We start from the raw sequence: 17347 nt of genomic DNA, 5'->3' as shown, positions 1-17347 counted from the left end.
TGCAAGTAACATAGTCGCCTGCATGCATCACACTATTCCATAGCCACACGTCGTGATGCGGGATGGTCGCTTCCGAGAACGGTCGCACCCGAGCACAGTCGTACGAGTGCAGCGCGTTCACTACCGTGACACTTACACCAAGTCTTACACTTACAGCTTAGACTAGAGCCGCTACTGCTACTACTTCCATCAGACTTCAGAGGGCAGCGGACGAAGGTAGATCGAGGGGGATTAAAGTTGAGCGACATGGCAGAAGGGGTGTGCATTTGCAAAGTCGACCGAGATCGCTTGTGTCGGGTCTCTAGTCTAGGTCATTTCTTCGCCTTCATTTAAAAAAAAAAGATTCTCTCACCTTCAATCGGTCATCATGTGTGATGAAGATGTTGCAGCTCTTGTCGTAGACAATGGCAGTGGAATGTGCAAGGCTGGTTTCGCTGGAGATGATGCTCCCCGTGCCGTCTTCCCCTCCATCGTCGGCCGTCCCCGCCACCAGGGTGTGATGGTCGGTATGGGCCAGAAGGACAGCTACGTCGGAGACGAGGCCCAGTCGAAGAGAGGTATCCTGACCCTGAAATACCCCATCGAGCACGGTATCGTCACCAACTGGGATGACATGGAGAAGGTATGAACAACAACAACATGCATGATGTACATGTTTCGGTCAACTAATCTCATAAGTCATAACGACGTCTCTGGAGTCTGGCTATGCATGTGGTGTTCAGTTGCATTCACACGGCGAGACCACCAGCAAAACTGGGCCGAGGTGCATACGCCTTCACTCTGTGGTACACGTACTTCGAAGTGCCAAGTCACAGTGTGCTGTTAGTGTTACAAATCAGGCAATCTGTCCCAAACACAAACAAGAATACCGTGTCAACGCTGAACGGTCCCACATCTCACTTCGCGTATGGGGTGCTTCTATTAGCTGTTATTTAATGGCATCAACCGGCATGTGCTGAGTAGGTTCCGACATGCAGTAGTATTAGTAAGGAAAATGCCATGATTGTTGAGATGATGAGCACTACTCCACTAGCCAGGCGAGAGAAGCAAAGGACTTACATCAGTACATGACTGTACATGTACATGTAGGTAGATAATTATTCATATTACAAATGAATCTTTAGTTTAGGGTTTGGGCATCACTGCACTTCATTCCTGTTCATCAGGTGTGGCCAGCTGCAGCTACATTGTACAATCATGTAGATAACTGCATAACAACTAAACGTAACCGTTACTTGATGTTGCATCCAAACAGCATAGACTGGCCAATGAACTCGTGCAGGCTCAGGGCCATGGCAACTTGGCTCGGCTAGAACTCGACCTGCTCACGGTTACCATGGTCGCAGGATAGTGTTCATTTTGTTGTTCGCTTATGAAAATCAGTGTATGAACATGTCAGTATCATATCCCTACCCCTCACCCAGCATGCAGCTACAGTGCTGACTTCTTCAATGGTATCCCGGTGAGTGAGGTATGGCACTTGGGTCCCATCCCAACTACTCACCATAAAAAGTCAACAAATTTTAGCCGATGAAAAACTTTGGCCGATCTGGAAATGAAACCTTTTGCTGTGATCAAACTTTGGCCGATGGGGGGGGGGGGGGGTTCAAAAAGAAATTCGATCAGTTGTTGGTACTCTCACATGCAGCCATGGCTCAACTAAAAGCATCATTTGCCTCTGTGACAAACTTTGACCTGCGATTTACTTTGGCCGGTTGGCAGCAAGTGGCGAAATCAGCCAAATTTAAATTGCCAGCGAAAATTAGTTGATTTACAGAGTATACTTCAAAGTACTTGAAGTACAATCATGTACTAGTAACTTGCCAGGGAACCCGACACATGCACAACGTCACATGTACACATGTACACATGTACATGTATGTATGCAGATTATGATGATTCGTCAGATTTAGTCATTTGACTCAGAGTGTTTTATCATCATAGAATCCCACGGCTTATTGGATCCCCTCAAACCAGTCCACTCCGCATGTTGTGTTGTGTTTTTCCGTTTGCACTGCACAGATCTGGCATCACACTTTCTACAATGAACTGCGCGTGGCCCCGGAGGAGCACCCAGTTCTGTTGACTGAGGCACCACTCAACCCAAAAGCTAACCGTGAAAAGATGACACAGGTATGGCTCAATACAGCACAACAAGTTTAAAGTGTGAACTTCAGCATTTCTTCAAGCCGCTTTTGTCCCTATTCACTTTTCCCTCAACTACTGATTTTTTGAAGTATCAGGCTCAAGTTTACAATGAACATTATCTCGGTGTGTAGAAATACGTGTTTGACATAACTGCATGATTTGAGATGTACACTACCTTAAGATGGGTGACCGCATGCATGTTTTGCAGTTAAGACATGCTCCTTTGAATCCCTTTATTAGTTGGCAGGCATTGAACTACATGGATATCCCAAAACACCCTCGCAGCTCATGTAAACTCTGAGACTGCAGAACAAAGTTAGCTTTAATTTACCCATACACAGTGCACTGAGGTAGGAGCCTGTTTCTCTTTTGGTTCTCTGCAGATCATGTTTGAGACATTCAACACGCCAGCTATGTACGTCGCCATCCAGGCTGTCCTCTCCCTCTATGCATCTGGTCGCACCACCGGTATTGTTCTGGACTCCGGTGATGGTGTTACACATACAGTACCTATTTATGAAGGATACGCTCTGCCCCACGCAATCCTCCGTCTCGACCTGGCCGGCCGTGACTTGACTGACTACCTCATGAAGATCCTCACTGAGCGTGGTTACTCTTTCACCACCACTGCCGAGCGTGAAATTGTCCGCGACATCAAGGAGAAGCTCTGCTACATTGCCCTGGACTTTGAGCAGGAAATGCAGACCGCTTCTTCAAGCAGCGCCCTGGAGAAGAGCTACGAGCTTCCCGATGGTCAGGTCATCACCATTGGCAACGAGCGATTCCGCTGCCCTGAGGCCATGTTCCAGCCAGCCTTCTTGGGAATGGAATCGGCTGGTATCCACGAGACCACTTATAACGGTATCATGAAGTGCGATGTAGACATCCGCAAGGACCTGTACTCTAACGTCGTCCTATCCGGTGGTACTACCATGTACCCGGGAATTGCGGACAGGATGCAGAAGGAAATCACTGCCCTGGCACCACCGTCGATGAAGATCAAGGTCATTTCCCCGCCAGAGCGAAAGTACTCTGTGTGGATTGGTGGCTCCATTTTGGCATCGCTCTCCACCTTCCAGCAGATGTGGATCTCCAAGCAGGAGTATGACGAGTCCGGTCCTAGCATTGTCCACCGCAAGTGCTTCTAAACACTGCTATGCCTGAGAAGCTGCAGTGTAGCCAGTCAACCACCACCACCACTGGACCTGGCTTTGGCATCACACGCAACACCACTATGCTGCCATACTGTCATATTATCTCATTTAGGAGCATGTGCCCTCTGTCGGTGCAAAGCAGAGTGTTCAGAGCAGCTTGTTATCCACTCACTGTCTTGACACTGCTTTGCAGCAATCGAGCCTTCTTACTTTGTGGACGCACACCTCATCATGAGCTACTCTACTTCAAATATATACGCAGGCACATATTATATCAGCTGTTCTAATCCAGTGTCATGTTCTGTTCTGCCATTACTGATTACGGCAGCGATGATGTCCGCAGTTCATCTACGTTGTATAATCATTGGTTTCTTATCTTCTTATTTTGATGAGTTCAAGTTTAAAAGTAAATCCGTGTCCAGACTCCTTCCCTTGATCCCGGACACCAGACTCCTTCCCTTGATCCCGGACATCCCGGCCACGGACATCGTCGCATGATGTGTGTGCCTTGTAGAATGTGTGAAGGCAGCATCCACTGTGCCACGGTGCTGTTATGTTTCTGAAGCTGCTTGTCCTGGTATTATGGGGTCAGACTACACGGTTGGTTGGCACGGGGGGGGGGGGGGGGGGCTGCTCACTCAAACCCACACTGTCTCCACATAGTAGACCAGGCTACTATCATAAAACTAACCGGCATCAAGATTGAGAACCTGCTGGTTTGCCCTAGCCCCAAACTGCAGTCATGCCCAGTCCGTGCAGGCTTATGCCAACAACACATACGTTGCGCAAGTGACTTCTGCATGGGAGGAAAGAATATGTAGGGACGACAGCAGCTATCCAGCAGGCGTGTGTGTGTGGGGGGGGGGGGGGTAGGGACTACGCACAAACTCCACAAAGAGTACATAAAGCGGGTTTGTGTACTCCTTTCAGTCTTGATGGCACATACCCCCAAATAAAATTAAATAAAAACACCACACCCACCACAACCACATACCGTGACTGTACACCATGGTATTGGTATTGGTAGATAAGACTACACAGACACATACCGTCATACCGTCATAATAATGTCACTGAGTCTGTCTTGCATGGCAATGCCAATGCCATGGTGACCCATCACTAATGACGTAATGCTTGATAATGAGTCGAATAATACAATGTCATGTAGCTGAATCTGTTGGACTCTACTCTGTGGTCGAGAGTCTACTGTCTGAGCAGTCTGACTCGGTCTCGGCCAGACATAGTCACTCATACACATACTAGACATAGTCATACTTCATAGAAATCACACTCACACTTTGCGGTACGGAAACATGGTGTTACTTGGTGATGGAGAGTCGACGTCTACAAATCTTGTGCACGCTGCGTGCGTGGTCATGGTGGTGGCACTGGTGCGCCAGTACACCGGGCGGCTGTGTAAATGCTGTTGACTCTGTCCGCTTCCACAAAGTAATTTTTTAGTTGGTGGGTCTTCCTTGGAAAAAACCGTCAAAGCAGTCGCTCTGGAAAGGAAGCACTGCGACGGAAGTCGTTGCTTAGCTTTCCTAGCCTGACCGGCACCCAGCTCTTGCTCTGGCGGACGACTAGCTCTCCAAGTCAACGGGTAGCGGCATCGAATACTATCTCCATTTCCATTACTATCTCCATTTCGAGCAGAGGCACTGTACCCACTGGCGTATAAATAATGGAGACGGTGCACGTTTATGCCCGGATGCTGCGCCAGTTCGGCAGGCCTCTACGCCTCAGGGACCAGGATGATGTCCAGGACAGGAAAGGCGACGTGAAAGCGGATGAGTCCATCATCGTGCAGGACTACATCTCCAAGAATCCTGTCGATGCCGCTACACAGAAAGGCACCGAAATGTCGACAAACGAGGTAAGCCAGCCATCGTATGGGGAATGTGCAGCTAGGACCAGCGAGACGAGGACATAATGTGACAAAACTGGTTGGAGATCTACATGACCCGGAAACAGATCAAACGTATACTCTCGAAAAAAGTTTATGGGATATGATTCAGGGCCGTATCACCCAGGCGTCCAGTCTGGCCATGGCTGGACCTTATTTCGGAAACGTTGACCCGCCCAATTCGTGCAAAACAGGGGTTTTCATGAATGAAGTTCATTTCCAGTCAATTATACGGTAAACCATTTGGCCGGACCACCTCAGTGAAATCCCAGTGCCAATTGTGGTACGGCATTGCAATAATTATTGCTCAGGCCCATGGACAGAGACACAGAACATAGGCTAATAGCTCACTCGAAGCGGGTCCGGACTCCTGAACCGTTGGGGCCTACTGCACACAGAGCATTAGGTGGCCACCGCGTACCGGGGCAAGATTGATTGAAGAGGAGAATTGTTGAGAATTGTTATTCGCAAGAAAAGGCACGTCATACTGTTGGTTTGTGCGAGTACCGGACCGGCTACACGCACGGTACACTGAGCTCAGCTGCTGGGATCTTAAAAAGGATCACTTGTCCTGATGTTGACTTATCCATTGCAGACAAACACAGAGAACGTGAAGGTTGAGAGCAGGGCTATGAACCACGTGGAGGGTGGCTGGCCGAAAGACATCAACATCTCCGAAGCAGAGCCGATGATCCGTTTCCGTAAGAAAGTGGAGAAGGACATGGAGTACATACAGATTGTGCAGAATCTGTGCAGGGTAAGGGCCAGCTGGGCGCGTCATCCTCTCACTTTAGAAATCATGCATTGCCCTTTCTGCTTCGGCGCATGCAGCTGACATTGGTACCGGGAGGCTGTGCCAAGGGCCGGCCAGGTATATATATATATATATACGGGAGTTCATAGACGACTGATATACATACACATGTACATGTAGAGTAACACGTACAGGAGTGTTCTGTCCCTTCACTAGCTACAGTGTGATGTGTTTGGCCTCGCTGACGGGCCAATGTAACTTGGTAACTAAATGTGATGCATGTGAAATCAGCCTGACACGCTACATTGATAAAGACGACTGGTCAAAAGTTGTAGTAGAAGTGGATGTGCTCACAGTGCCATGCTCTACGTGCGTTGCCTGCAGACAATGGAGTATGGGATCAAGGAGAACAACTCAATAGACATCTATGAAGAGTATTTCCCGGAGGAGTCGGGTTTCTTGGATGGTCCAGCGGAGATCAAGGTCGTCAACACCTTCAAGTGAGCCAGCATGCACTATAGTACTGCACTGCAGCTAGTGACGCATTGTGTGTGGAAGTGCACTTGCCAGTGTGCAAAGTGCAACCAGGAGTCACTGGATAGATATGTATCTAGCGTTGTTATGTTAAACACATGCCGCCGGTGGTGCAGATAAGGTCCCAACAATATCATATTTCATGTATTTTAAGATCCACAATGGTGACAGGCTCCATTATCAATATGAATAGCTAAACAAATTTGTCAGATCATGATACAGATCACATTATGTCTTCATGTTGGGAGGGTAATGGGCCAGTCTTGTCACCTTTGCTTCGTGTTCTGCGCCAGGGATCTGCATTCCATTGGTCGACCTATTTCCAGCATCAGTTGGAGCCAATCAAACACGTTCAAAATAGCAGCCGCTCACTCCATCGTGGACTTCCAGCGTGGCGAGAAGAACATGCAGTACGATTCCTACGTTTGGGACATTTGTAAGCCATGACTGCCGGTGCTGCTGTATATTGCCTCACCTTTTGAATCCGCATCGATGGTATCTCAATCCCCACTGGCCCGTATTGACTGTTGTCAGTGGGCATTTGCTTGTCTCGTTGCTCCCTAAAGTTATTTGTTTGGTCCGCATGATTGCCGTGTCTTTGGCTGGGCAATGCATTCGCATTGCAGCATGTTGATATGGCATTAACTCGAGATGGTCCGTGAGTGAGTAACCTGGATGGAGTCGCGCGCCCTGCCATATCAGTATCTTCTTGCACTGCAGGAGTATGTCAAGTATATGCCCGCGGAATAAAACCATGACGCAACCCGTGAGAAGTCTCTGTCTTGATCCGCCATTCCTCCACTTGTCTTGAGAGTCCAAAGTCTATTTTGCAGTTGGAGGGTATTCAGATAACGCCAGGTTTGCATACAGATCATGTGCCTGAAGTGCCTAGAGACAGGAAGGTGTGCAGCCATTGTGGCATACCGTGTTTATTCCGGTATTCGTGCATTGTTGGTTTCCCTCTCTTCTCTGGACTCAGCTAGCCCAAAGAAGCCTGACTTTGTGATCAAGTCTCCCTCTCCCATAGTAACTCTGGACTTCTATCCCAAGGACATGAGTTCGCTGGCGGGAGGTCTCCTGAATGGTCAAGTTGGTGAGTGTAGCTATAGCTATGCTATGGGACACTGTAGGCCGTTCACTCTATTTCCATGGACGGCATGCGTGCAGTGTTCAGCTGATTACCTTGATGTAGTATTAGGGTTTCTAGTGCACTGACTGTATTGACATACTCATACAGTATTTACACATGCACACACGCACATGCACACACACACGTACACACACACACACGGCACACACACACGCGCGGCACACACAGAATGTGTAAACAACCGGTTGAAACCTGGGGAATGAAATGGGCGGTGAACTGTTCTACAGATCTGCAAAGCGTCAACACTGGCAAAGGGTTTTTGAAGGCACCCTTTCACCCAGAAATGAAGAGAACTTGATGAGTGTATAGATGATGTCACAGTGACACTGTGCACACAGTGGATGTCACAGTGACACTGTGAACATATGGATGATGTCATAGTGACACTGTGCACACGGTCAATGATGAGTGTATGGGTGATTTCACAGTGACCATGGTGATACTGTGCACACGGTCAATCGGCCATCCTGACAATCATACCCAACCCGGCTTTGGTTTTCGAATCAATTTTTCCTCGTGCTCTTACCTCTTTCTCCTTTCTAACAGCTTTCTGGGACCTGCGCAAAGGCTCTCAACCCGTAGAAGTATCTGACCTGGACCACAGTCACAAGTTTGCCGTCCGCCAGCTTATCTACCTTTCAGCCAAATCAGGTACAGGCATACCCACCATGTTGCTGGGAAGCAGAACTCGTCACATCAGAGTCTGTGTTCACTTGCATGTAACATTCAATATATGACACCCCCCCCCCCCCCCCTCTCCATTTCTGCCGGTGACAAAAAGTCAAGCGTTTTCTTACAGAGAGTTTCATTGCAAGGCGAGATTCATCAGGAAGCCTTCCTACAGCTTGTTGGATACCTAGTGTCTCGCACACTCAGACCATCCGGCAGTGGCCCGCGCACTCAGGGGTATTTTGTTTGAGGAGAAGATGTAGCCTTTCAAGTCACAGCCTGCCTAGTAGCACTGGTCTGCATCAGAACAGTTTGGGTTGGACGAATAGAGAGGGATGGGGATGGGGGGGGGAGGGGGCATGGGTCATGCTATGCAGGTACAGCGCTGCGGGTTGTAGCTACAGTTTCCATTGAATATGTTGCATGACACCAGCGGTAGTACCTGGCACCGTGATTTGACCGAAGTCTGTCCGTGAAATCCAACTCACGCAGGCACTGAATTCTTCACCACGTCAACCGATGGCACAGTCATGTGGTGGGATGTTCGCAAGATGAAGGAGCCGTGCACCACCCTGGAGCTGTGTAACGAGAGATTTGGCAAAGACAAGTACGGAGGAACATGTCTTGAATACGATCCAACACAGGTGAGCCAGGAATCGGAGCCCCTTTTTCAAACTTTTTAGATGGTTTGAGTAAAGCTATTCCACTGCAACTAACCCCATCACCACTGTGCTCTTCAGCTGACCGTGTGTAGTGACTCATTCCCACGGCACATCATCAGCAAACTAAGCAGAATCGCAGGACATGTTGAGGTCGATCAGATATCCAACTTCAATCGTCAAGATCTCACGAAGTTTCCATCATTGAAGGTTGTGCGTCTTATACATGTATTGATAACTGGCTAGCAGATGATGAATGTAATCCTTTCGTGCTGAAGAGGAGAAGCATAATTGTGCACATCTGGTGCAAAGTGCTTAGCAGAAAAAAGGAATGCACTACATTGGAGATACTAATGAAATTACTGGTAATAATAATTATTATCATCACATCATAGGTCTTTCAGGCTGGTTAGTACAGCGCTGGTGATTTGGCTGAAGTGAACTAATTTTTACAAGGCCGAATGCTGCTTCAAATCCTTCTTCCGCAAAGCTGATCAATACTATTTGTGCGGGCAACCGTGATTTTGACCTTGCTTCTTATCCAGTCCACGCGCTTCAAGGTGGGCACTGAGCAGGGCCGAATCCTGACTGGTAACCGGAAGGGGAAAAGCCCAGCAGACATGCTGATGAACATGTTCAGTGGACACACATCACCTGTTCACACAGTGCAGGTAAGACACGGAGCATCCGACAACGTCAACACGACTAGTGAAAGCACTCTGAAATGCATGATATTGCCATGGTGCCGCTATACCAGCAGGTTGACAACGTAGTTGAACATACCACTGAATCATTTCTGTTCACAGGTCTATTACATTCACGAGTCTGAGGGACTCAAAAGGGGAAAAAAACTGAAGAAAAAAATGACCGTCACCGCCAGAAATCGAACAAGTCTATTTTTTTGTTCAACACAGTGCATGTATTGGTGACATACATACGAGTGAACGTACATACACTCAGGAGTATCAACGTTGAGCCACTCCACTAACCACCACCATCAAGAAGAAATCCTTTATCACCAAGAAGAGTATTGAAGAATACAACACACTTCACTTAGGCTGCTTCTTACCACCTCAATGCTAGCGACGTCTTATCAGAAACAAACTTGAGATGAACTTCCTACAGGATAGCCATTTCAACACACCGCATGCAAGATTATCCTTTTCTTCTGATTATTGCAGAGGAACCCACTTGCCAAAGAGACCTTTCTGAGCATCGCCGGTTGGATGTGTCATGTAAGTCGATCCCAGCTCTATCGCGCTGTGGATTGTCTATTGTGCTGTGTACTGTCTATATCTTTGCGGACTGTTTGCTGTGCTGTGGACTATCTATTGTGCTTTGGACTGTCTATGGTGCTGTGGACTTGCTACTGTGATGTGGACTGTTTACTGTGCTGTGGACTGTTTACTGTGCTGTGGACTGTTTACTGTGCTGTGGACTGTCTATTGTGCTTTGGACTGTCTATGGTGCTGTGGACTTGCTACGGTGCTGTGCACTTGCTATGGTGCTATGGAATGTCTATTGTGCGGTGCGATGCCTACTGTGCCAAACTTATTGTGCAGTGTAACATCGTTCCTCTCTATTTCTATTGTGCCGTGGACAGTCTTTGTGCTGTGGACTGTCTATTGTGCTGTGGACTGTCTATTGTGCTGTCTACTGTCTATTGTGCTGTCTACTGTCTATTATGCTGTGGACTGTCTATTGCGTCGTGGACTGTTTATGGTGCTGTTCACAATTTATTGTGCTTTGTACCATCTACTATGCTGTGGACTGTCTACTGCCCTGCGTGCTGTATAATATGGTGCTGTGCACAATCTATAAGGCTGCTTTCACACACGGTACAAAACCGCGTACAAACATCATGTTCTTTGAACTGGGCATGGAAACAAGCGCGACACGTGAAAATCACATCAACGTTTTAAGCCATCCCGGAGCGACTTTGAAGGCGGCTTTGAAAGCGGATTTGGCTTTTAGTTTTCAGGCGAGTTGAAACGAGTGGTTTGGTGTGTTGAGTGCACAGAGTTTTTGTGTTTTTGGAGAGTCCGGTACCATGCCTCGAGTTGTCTTTTCTGCTGAGGTGGAGCTACGGCTGATAGAACTATGGGGAAAATACCAGTGAGAAAAAAGTGGAACTATGATGAAAAGAGCTGCTGCCTGCCCTCATTGTATCTGATCACGGCATCCATTGTCAGCGTGACTGACGAACTAGAACAAACTCGAGCAAACTCAGACGAACACACCAGTTGTACAATTGTGGAGACGTTCCACCGAGATCATACTAGCGGACCAAGAAATAGCAGTACAGTCATGTATTTGAAATTTTGAGCCACCGCGCCGCACGGTACGCCGTGCTCTCAGCTCGTGCAGAAACCAAAATTCCCGCTCTTCGTCATCGGTCACGCGCGTCTTTTTTACGTGATTGGCTATTTGGCATGCACTGGATTTGACTGTGTGAATGCACAGGCGTTGCAAGTGGCTTGTGCGGTCCTGTAAACGCGAATGTTCGTACCGTGTGTGAATGCAGCCTTATGCTGTGTACTGTATACCGGTATTGTGCTGTGTACTGCCTATGGTGCTCTGGATTGTCTATGGTGCTCTGTACCTGCTATAGTGCTGTGGACTGTCTTTTGTGCTGTGCGATGTCTATTGTGCTGTGGACTATCTAACTTATTGTACTGAGCAGTCTATTTCCATTGTGCCATGGGCTGTCTTTTCTGCTGTCTACTGTCTATTATGCTGGGGGCTTTCTATTCTGCTGTTTTTTTTGTGGACTGTTTATTGCACTGTGGACTGTTTATTGCGCCGTGGACTGTTTATTGCACTGTGGACTCTTTCTTGCGCTGCTGACTGTTTCTTGCGCTGTTGACTGTTTATTGTGCGATGGACTGTTGATTGCACAGTGGACTAGGTATGGTGCTGTGCCCCATCTATTGTGCTGTGGACTGTCTATTATGCTGTGGACTGTCTATTATGCTGTGGACTGTCTATTGTGCTGTGAACTGCCTATTGCGCTGTGGACTGTTTATTGCGCTGCTAACTGTTTATTGTGCTGCTGACTGTTTATTGTGTGATGGACTGTTGATTGCGCTGTGGACTGTGTATGGTGCTGTGTACTGTATTGTCCTGTTGTGGACTGTCTATTGGGCTGTCCACTGTCTGTTGTGCCGATCTGTAATGCTGTGCATGGTCTCAATTTCCATTCCAGGACTGATCTAGATCATGAACACACTTGACACTTGACCCATCGAACACTAGTCAGTAGTCAGTAGTGCCCCGAATCACATCTCTGTGTGATGGTGGAGGCGGCGGCGGTGATACTAGTGGTGTTGATAGCAGTTGAGATGTGTGTGTGTGTGTGTGTGTGTGTGTGTTTGCATGTGTGCTTACATACATGCATGTTTCTGTATCTACGTGTGCAATAGATCTGGTCCGAAGACATCAAGGAGGCACCTCTCTTGTCTACAAGGTGTGTTGCTGCAAGGAGTTAGTCATATCTGTTCAGCCCTCTGTGTGCATGCAGGGGGACTCCTAGGCATTGATAGGAAATGGAATTTTCTTTCCCATCACTAAGCGTTTTGCAGTTCTCTTCAGTCTAGGTAGGAACTAGGAACTATTTCCTTCTGCTTGGGGCGTTTGGTATAAAAATACATTCTTGCAACATGTGGCTTGTTGACTTGTTGACTCTGTATTCGAATGGGGTCAAGGTGGGTCACATCAGCTGTTCTGTTGTTTATTGTCTGATTCTACTATACAGGCTGGACGAAGCATATCTGTTGGATGGTTGCTGGAGCCCAACTCGACCTGCCGTCTTCATGACGGCCAAGTCTGACGGGGTGCTGGATGTGTGGGACATCAGCAGGGACCAGAAGAACCCTTTTGCCAGCAAAAAGGTATACTAGTACATGAGTTTGTAGTAACTGTACGAAGTACATGTGTATCATGAAAACTTGATTGCATTCCTTTATTATGTCCAAGGAGGGCAGAGGAGTTTGAACGCCTATTTTTATTGGACTGCGAGTGTGAGAGGATTCTAGATAGGAGGATGTCTCTCTTCCTCATTCTCTTCAATTCAGTGCCTGTGGCATCTCTAAATGGTCTCAGGGCTCATTTTTGAACATTTCATGGAATAAGCAGGATGTGTTTGTGTGATCAGCCCTTATTTGTGCCACAAATCATTTCAGGTATCTGAAAGTGCACTGCAAGCAGTGAAGATCCAGGGAAACGGAGAAATGCTGGCGACGGGAGCCAGAGACGGGTCGCTCACTGTAATGGAATTCTCACGCGTCCTCAGCACTCCCTATGCCGGAGAAAAGCCTTACTACGCCTCCGTGAGTGCTTAGTGCAAACGCATAGCAGTGCGCACGTGTTAGTTTGACTAAATTTCACCAGTTGTAGTCTTCGGGGTGCTGAGTCGAATGGTCTTGGTCCGAGAAAGCTGAGACGCTCCCTTCCTACTTGAATCCCAATCGAACTCGCACACTTCCACCGAAACTGGGTGATTGCGCCCTACTAGATGGGGATTTGTATGCAAAATGTCACTAAAAGCGCCATTTCGTTCTTATAAAAGCACGGATGACCGCGATTAGCCCATATGTTGTAGTCTTTTGGACGCTGAGTCGACTGGTTTTGGTCCGAAAAGGCTGCGATGCAGCGTTCCTCCTTTATTCCCAATCGAACATAATTGAACAAGCGGTCACGTGCTCCTGCGTACACCAGTCACCTGGTCACCGTGCCTGCAGGGTACAACTTACTAGCCTGTTCGACCTTTTTTTGGGTGCAGTCCTGTCACTCGAGTTGAACTCGAGTTGAACCTTGGTGTGAAAGTTGTCGCCTGCTGGCGTGGTGACCAGGTGATTTGGGCACCCAGGAGCACGTGACCGCTTGTTCAACCATGTTCGATTGGAAATAAAGGAGGAACGCTGCATCGCAGCCTTTTCGGACCAAAACCAGTCGACTCAGCGTCCAAAAGACTACAACATATGGGCCAATTGTGGTCATCCGTGCTTTTATAAGAACGAAATGGCGCTTTTAGTGACATTTTGCATACAAATCCCCATCTAGTAGGGCGCAGTCACCCAGTTTCGGTGGAAGTGTGCGAGTTCGATTGGGATTCAAGTAGGAAGGGAGCGTCTCAGCTTTCTCGGACCAAGACCATTCGACTCAGCACCCCAAAGACTACAACTAGTGAAATTTTGATTTTTGCCTTAACTTCCCCTTTAATAATCAATTTTCTACTTGAAGTAGGAGATATGCTGAGATTGCAGTGCGACTGAGTTTTGGCCCGTGTTGTCCTTGGACCATTTGCCCCTTTTAATACCGTATTTTCCGGGGTATAAGCCGCACTGGAGTATAAGCCGCACCCCCCCCCCCCCCATTTTTGCCACGAAATACAGATATCTACCCTGTTTATCACAGGTAATTTGATCATCCTAGTATAAGCCGCAACCCCTTTTTGGGGTGAATTCAAAATGTGTTCAAAATGCAGCTTACACTCCAGAAAACACAGTACTTCACTGGAATAGAGTGCGTGTGTGTGTGTGTGTGTGTGTGTGTGTGTGTGTGTGTGTGTGTTTGTTTTAAAGATCCAGGGTACCTACATGTACATATAGTAGAACAGTCGGTTATGCCATGTCCTACTTATATCCGTTGTACATCTGTTACAGGTGATAGAGCGGGAAATACACCGGGAGAAGCTACACGAAGGCTTCCGTCGCGATCAGCGCCTCAGGGAGAAGATTGAGCGGGCAAAACAATCAGCCCCGGCACCAGAAATGTAAGCGATGGGAAACGAGATCAACCCAATCCTTGTAGGAATCCTTGTTGACAGTGCTATAAGCAAACTGGAGTGCGCAGTGATCACACACACTCGTAGATACACACACGCCCACACACCACACGTACGTGTGTGCGCACACACACACACACACACACACACACACACACACACACACACACACACACACACACACACACACTCCATCCTTGGCTGCACACGGTTCCTCATTTCTTCCCAATTTAGGTCTAAGGAGGCATCAGAAGGGAGCATGATGATGCCCTTCTGGGTGAAAGGAAAAAAACCCTGAAGAATCGTGTGGCCAACAACAACATGTGTGCACTGTAATCTGCCATGCCAGCGCTACAATGAAGTTATGCTATGCACCTCTTAGGCAGGACATGTATTATCAAGTTAGTTAAATTATTGCTAGGTTTCTACCTGATGACAGGACAGGGTTACCAAAGTCAAGGTATACAACATTTCCGGACATGCATAACGGGATAGGTCGTCTTCTCTATGGATTTATTGGATAGACTGGGATATGATGAGTATTCCCATGAAGGTTGCCATAGTGCTGCAAGAGAACACAAACGTTTGCAGCCAGCACTTTTACATGATGGGGAAATGTTTGCTAGGGCATGTCGAAGAAATGAATGCACCATCAGTTCAAACTGGCAGCCTGGCTCTTGCGCCGGAGGTTGGCGTTACCAAGATCAATCAATGCCCTGCATTGTTAGATGCAAAAATGCCCCGTTAGGCTATATTTCTTGATAACTTCTTTCCTGCAGCCGTACAGCTGGTACCACTTGTTCGGCTAAACTGATCTAAAGGCAATCTTTACTCTACTGAGCGGAGCATAGTTGTCAACATGAGAATTTGAACCTGGAACTCTGCTGCTTCTCCTCTCTTCACTTCAGTCCTCCTCCAGTCGTCGAAGAAGAAAAGAAGAAGAAGAAAGATCCCATTGAGCAGGTCAATCTTTACGATACTATTTTCAAGACCGATTATAGAGAAAACTGGACTGAGCTGAGGAACAAGCGCATTGAACGGAAGAAGAACGCGAGTGACATGGCCGCTTTGATTGCGCGCAAGGCCACTCCGGACGAGCGCGACGAACGAGAGATCATGGAGCTCAATGCGCCCGTCATCAGTATACACTTGCCCAAGGGCATGTGATGAACGGCCCAGCAGCCCGTGACTCTGAACACTGGCACAGCCAGTGTATGCCCTGGACATGGTGTTGCGCAATGATCCTAGTGTATGCCCTGGACATGGTGTTGCGCAATGATCCTAGTGTATGCCCTGGACATGGTGTTGCGCAATGATCCTAGTGTATGCCCTGGACATGGTGTTGCGCAATGATCCTAGTGTATGCCCTGGACATGGTGTTGCGCAATGATCCTAGTGTATGCCCTGGACATGGTGTTGCGCAATGATCCTAGTGTATGCCCTGGACATGGTGTTGCGCAATGATCCTAGTGTATGCCCTGGACATGGTGTTGCGCAATGATCCTAGTGTATGCCCTGGACATGGTGTTGCGCAATGATCCTAGTGTATGCCCTGGACATGGTGTTGCGCAATGATCCTGTTCATCAGTCCACCTATATCTATGTCGGTCATGCAGATTGTATCTGTGTGCGCCTGGGGTCACATGATCATGCAAGTATACCGATGTACTGCTTGGCTGAGTGAGGACTTTTTATTGTGCACGGGGAGCGCGTTTTGGAAGGGCCAGTGCTTCCCATAGTATTCAATTATCGTCATCATCATCATCAACATTCCGATTCCGTATCCTAACCGAAGCTATTTTTAATTGTCAAATTTGCAGTAAACCAGATTTTATTGTCACTGTGTGTTTGGATATGGATGTTACTTCAAACTGGTCAACGTAGTTCCTCAGTTCCCCAGATATCCTGCTGTACCCTCATGCTCATGTATTCTGCTGCTTGACATACATGTACTTCAGGTATAATTTTTTTAGGAAAATCTACTTGATATCGAATTGTCCCAGCCAACAAATTCTATCCAAGATCATCAAGATGTGTGTCTAGCGACTCTTTTGCAACGTACAGAAGTGTCTATTCTCACTGACGTACACTAGTGCTATCATACACTCAGTCACCAGGTCACTGTGGTCTGTACAGCAGGCCGAACACTGTAGTACTAGTGATGATGATATGCTCTGGACTACCTCTGCTAAAGTAACCTAAACGGTAAGGTTTCCGCTAACCTCTTCAAGTTACGCTTTCCCTATTCGTCTGAATTTTCGTTGGATTTCCCCCCCCCCCCGAATGAGTAATGAAACTTACAACGAACTTCCAGACACACACTCGCGGAAAACATCAATCAGACACACACTCGCGGAAAACATCAATCCAACAAAGTTTGGTCTGTCGACTTTTCGTTCCGCGATCACATGAGAATTTTGTACTAGCTCCAGTGCATGCCAGTACTGTTCAGCACTCTTTGCGGTGGACGGGATCACTTCTCCGGTGTCTGTATTGTCAGGGGCGTAGCAGCCGGTCCGGCCGGTTCGGCTTTGGCCGGACCACTTTTTCGCCCAGAAGTGCCCGGAATGCAGGATTTTGCACCCTAA

The 17347-nt window shown here is 47.7% G+C and overlaps 2 protein-coding genes across 2 annotated transcripts; both read left to right on the top strand.

Moving 5' to 3' along the window:
* The first annotated feature begins 250 nt into the window (after nucleotides 1-250).
* On the top strand, nucleotides 251-3617 carry LOC135805263 (actin, cytoplasmic). Its single transcript, XM_065319276.1, has 3 exons — nucleotides 251-622; nucleotides 2023-2133; nucleotides 2532-3617. Exons 1-3 carry the CDS (start codon nucleotides 368-370, stop codon nucleotides 3294-3296), a joined length of 1131 nt encoding a protein of 376 aa, XP_065175348.1. The 5' UTR covers nucleotides 251-367; the 3' UTR covers nucleotides 3297-3617.
* A 1150-nt stretch (nucleotides 3618-4767) lies between these two features.
* On the top strand, nucleotides 4768-16785 carry LOC135805262 (dynein intermediate chain 3, ciliary-like). The gene is made up of 14 exons (XM_065319275.1): nucleotides 4768-5178; nucleotides 5804-5965; nucleotides 6347-6462; nucleotides 6790-6932; nucleotides 7476-7589; nucleotides 8193-8297; nucleotides 8808-8959; nucleotides 9520-9645; nucleotides 10156-10209; nucleotides 12397-12440; nucleotides 12729-12864; nucleotides 13156-13302; nucleotides 14638-14747; nucleotides 15668-16785. The coding sequence occupies exons 1-14, from the start codon at nucleotides 4987-4989 to the stop codon at nucleotides 15924-15926; spliced, it is 1860 nt and encodes a 619-aa protein (XP_065175347.1). The 5' UTR covers nucleotides 4768-4986; the 3' UTR covers nucleotides 15927-16785.
* Nucleotides 16786-17347: the final 562 nt, after the last annotated feature.

Source organism: Sycon ciliatum, chromosome 1, assembly GCF_964019385.1.
Source record: "Sycon ciliatum chromosome 1, ocSycCili1.1, whole genome shotgun sequence".
Classification (NCBI taxonomy): Eukaryota; Metazoa; Porifera; class Calcarea; order Leucosolenida; family Sycettidae; genus Sycon; species Sycon ciliatum.
Note: the sequence above shows the minus strand (reverse complement) of the source record. Positions and strands in the feature narration are given on the sequence as shown.